Here is a 4,096-nt window from a genome sequence, read left to right as displayed (position 1 = left end):
TCCCTGTATCCAGCCCGGCAGGGATCACATCAGAAAACTGAACCCCATGTGGAAAAAACCAGTAACATCCTTCCTGTATATATCAAGGATGAAACATATACAGTGACCACCCATATCATGCATTAACTAATCAGAATTATAAACATATACAGTGACCACCCATATCATGCTTTAGCTAATCAGAATTACAGAATGTAGAAGAGGGCTGCACCGGGATTAGTAGGGCTGGAACAAATTTAATGGTGAATCACAATAAACAGAACAAGAAGCTGAATTACGAGGAAACATCAAGTCCATAACATGTTAGAAAACCAACAGCTATTATGATTAAGTGACGCAGAAACCCTAACTATTCACTACCAGTGTTTTATTCTTAAAGGGTGCTCACAGTTGTATTACTATTAGTGTTTTTAACATCACACCGTTTTTTTATATTTCAAATTGCGCTGTTAATGATAACACTTGTAATACACCAATATACTTCACACAGGTTTTCATGTCTTGGCGCTATGATTAACAATACTGAAGATAGCACACCAACAGAAAAAGCATTCCGAGGCCCAGATGGCCAATATATTGGAACGAATCAATATCCATATTAATGTGGTACATTCCAATATGAGTATTGTCCAAATCCAGAGAGAAATGTAAGGACTTGTAACAAAGATATTAATATTAATACGAATGAAGAAAGAACGTGTGTATAAACTTGTGTTTAAGCACCAGAACAGAGGACTCATTAGCTGAAGGTCCTGTGCTCTGAAAGTAGGAGGACGATAACAAGGTTGCTGCATTTCATAAACACAGCTCCTTTTTCTCTTAGCCCAAGAGGACAGCAGACTATAGCAAAGCACCACCCCAGGGCCTGATAACTAGTATACCTAGGCCGCTGTGTCACAGGCAAGCTAGACCTCTTGGGAAAAAAAAAAAAGAAAACCAACAAACAAACAAAAAAAGAAAGAGTTCTTTTTGTGAGTTCTTGCTTGTGAGTGCAACAGTGAAAGTGGGTAAACATCAACCTAGACATTTTGTAAATAATTACCACCTTCCCCTTCCGTGTAGTTTTTGTCATGGTAACTTCCTACCTAAGCATACCCCTTTATCTGGATAGTTTGGGTTAAATTTTGCAGTAGTATAGTACTTCTAGCTATAATTCCTAGTTTTTCCTCTTAGTTAAAGAGCAGTGACACATACCTTTGCAAAGGTCTACTGAAAACCTTTTAAAACAGTATTTGGAGATTACTTTGCCTATAAAGAAATCCTGTACAAAGCAGTGAAAACTAGAAGCAGCACACGGTAGTTTGAACATATGAGAAAGGGGTGCAAGTATGCATGCACTTTTATCAAACAGTTTTTCATGTTATCAATGTAATTATATCTACTTTACTATTATATCTACTATTTTAAAATTAACAAAGATTTGACTAACAAATTAATACAGTACACAGAAAAATATCACTTCACCTAGAGAGAACTCCCAAAATTTCTAACTTTACTCAGGTTTACTATTAACTCTAAAGGAAAACAAGACTACAGTTTTATCTGAGAACAGAGATAATTGGTTCACCTGTTCAAAGATCCAGGGAAGAACACAAGCCCTCTATCTCATTTTGAAGATGGGCTGTAACAATAAAATTACCCAGAACGTATTTTGTAAACACCAGTTCTCACTAAAAGAAGTGAAATCCAGGTTATGGATTGATTTTAAAGGAAAATTAAAATACTAATTGTTTAGCAGTTAAGCAAAAGGCAACTTTGAACATACTCAGCAGTAAGCCATGTGCTGTATCTCCAGGCGGCTGCCTTCTAGATGCTTCTGCTGAAGGCAACACTCCTTCCTCCAGCGTAGGGAACTCCGTCAGGTCATTTCTATCGCAAGTCAGGCCAAGCTTTGTCTCCAAGGCAGCAGTTAAATGGCTGGCATCCATTTCTGATGGAAGTTGATACCATGACTCAGTTCCCTAAGAACAGGAAGGAAGAGGGGAAAAAAAAAAAATTTTTAAGCACCAAGAAAGTTGTATAAGACATATTTCCAAAGGAATTAATGACTAAGTTGTGAAACAATTAAATTATTGCTTCTAAATTGTATTTCCCACACAGTTTTTAATGTAAAAGAATTATGATGCACTATGAACTGAAGGCCAGTCAGTTCTCATTACTGCCTAAGTTGTCATCGCTCAGTATCTGATCATCAGCCTTCCATCACTTGTCTGAAACTGAGCTCCGTCTCCAAATCCTGCCACTGCAGAAGACTTTTTCCAAACCACAATGAAATCTCCCACTTAAAGAAAAATCTTGATAAGGACAAATGCTTCAGTAGGATGCTACACCAATATAATTCCTGACACCACGTAGTAAAGATGGTTTGCACTGTACAGCTGGGGATTAACAAGCAGAACAGTTTCTGACTTCTCTTTACAGAAAGTTTCTAGTTTCAGAAATTATGAGTTCATACAGATATTGCCTGTGAATTGTAGCCAATTCTTTGGTATATTTCAAGGAGAAGACTTTCAGTTCATGTTCAAATGGAAAGGAGCATCTTTAGTTCACATAATTCATTAAAGAATTTGCATTGGGATTACTGGGGAAGTAATTAAACAGATAAATTTTAATTATAGAAAAGGCACAGATCAGTCTTCAGTGCAGAGAATTAAGAATACCAATCATTTATAAGGCAAACCATTATCATCAGCATATATAACTTATAATTACCTATACATTAATATAAGCAAGAAAGTGTCCCAGTGAATTGGTAGAAGTACAGTAGTACCTCTACTTATTACCTGCAAGCTATTCTACCTTTTGAAATACTACTAAAGTATTAAAAGCTACTTTTCACATCAGAATTTTGCTATATGAGCTACAATTTTTGCACAAGATTCTCATAATCATTTGGAAATAAAATTTTTTATCAACTCAGTCTTTTCAAAACACTTGTGATCTTATGCAATTCTCAGAGTAATTAAATATGTGGCAGCATATCCATCAGATAGAACTACTATGACTGTATCACGATGTGAGTACAGTTTTCCTTAATCACATATGGAACACATCAGTAAAACTCAGGTCTAAAAGCAGCCAGATTTCACATGAACTGAAGCATGGCTGTGTCCTATCATGTAAATCACCTATTTTGAGGTAGACAGATCTGACAATTTAAGAGGTAGTAGCAGGACCAGGTTTATAGCAACTTATAAACTGAATACAGATCAAAGGTACTGTTGCAAAAAAGAAAACATTACACTGGAAAATATACTATATTTCCGGTTTATAACCACAAAACAGAAAAGGGCGGCGGGAGGGGGGCGTAAAAATCACTGAACTACTGGGGATTCAGTTTTGAACGATAAATGTCAAAAAAGGTTTCTGGCACTTGGATCAAGACTACATCAGATGACTTGTCAGAGTTCACAACAGTCGGTTTTTCTGCACTTCCAAGATACAGAAAAACAGACCTTTACAGGGCGAGGACAGTGGAGTCTAAATTACACAGATAAAGCACTTCATATTACTTTCAATCACATAATTAACCTGCAACCACAAGCAAAACAAAGCACAGCACAAATACCCAATCAGTGGTAGCTTTCTGACGTATTAATTCTCCTAGGGAGATCTGGCTGGTAGCTGATGCCAGGGTTTCGTTGCTGCTGTGGCTTGAGGATTCGTCCTTCCTGCTACGACGTGGTGGAGTTGTTGCAATAGGCTAAAAGAAACAAACAATATGTGTTTTCAAAACAGAAAATAATTTCTTAGGATTTCAACGTGTATATACTTAAGTAAAGGACAATGAAATATATAAATTACTCAAGCCATCCCCAACACTGGAAGTGAGGCATCTACCTCTAACGTACTTAAGCAGTGACCTAAATTCCATCCAGAGTCCCAAAACTTAACTAAAAGGAGCAGGTTCATTTGCCACTTTAGATCTCAAAAAACAGTGAGCATGGTTTGCTCTCCATCACCTTTGAAAGGTCGTGGAGAAGAGGAGAGATGCCTGAGGACTGGAGGAAAGCCAATGTCACTCCCGTCTTCAAAAAGGGCAAGAAGGGGCACCCAGGGAGCTACAAGTCAGTCAGCCTCACCTCCGTCCCTGGAA

At 37.5% G+C, this 4,096-nt stretch overlaps 1 protein-coding gene across 1 annotated transcript in view; it reads right to left on the bottom strand.

Annotated features, from left to right (window-relative positions):
* ALMS1 (Alstrom syndrome 1) overlaps positions 1 to 3,703 on the bottom strand; it is a gene marked incomplete at both ends in the record, with an annotated part of 53,821 nt that extends 50,118 nt beyond the window's left edge. The window contains 2 exons of the mRNA XM_009703838.1: positions 1,766 to 1,961; positions 3,569 to 3,703. Coding sequence (XP_009702140.1) covers positions 1,766 to 1,961; positions 3,569 to 3,703 — 331 coding nt within the window. The remainder of the gene's footprint in view (positions 1 to 1,765; positions 1,962 to 3,568) is intronic.
* Positions 3,704 to 4,096: the final 393 nt, after the last annotated feature.

Source organism: Cariama cristata, unplaced genomic scaffold, assembly GCF_000690535.1.
Source record: "Cariama cristata isolate BGI_N322 unplaced genomic scaffold, ASM69053v1 scaffold6497, whole genome shotgun sequence".
In the NCBI taxonomy this organism is placed as follows: Eukaryota; Metazoa; Chordata; class Aves; order Cariamiformes; family Cariamidae; genus Cariama; species Cariama cristata.
Note: the sequence above shows the minus strand (reverse complement) of the source record. Positions and strands in the feature narration are given on the sequence as shown.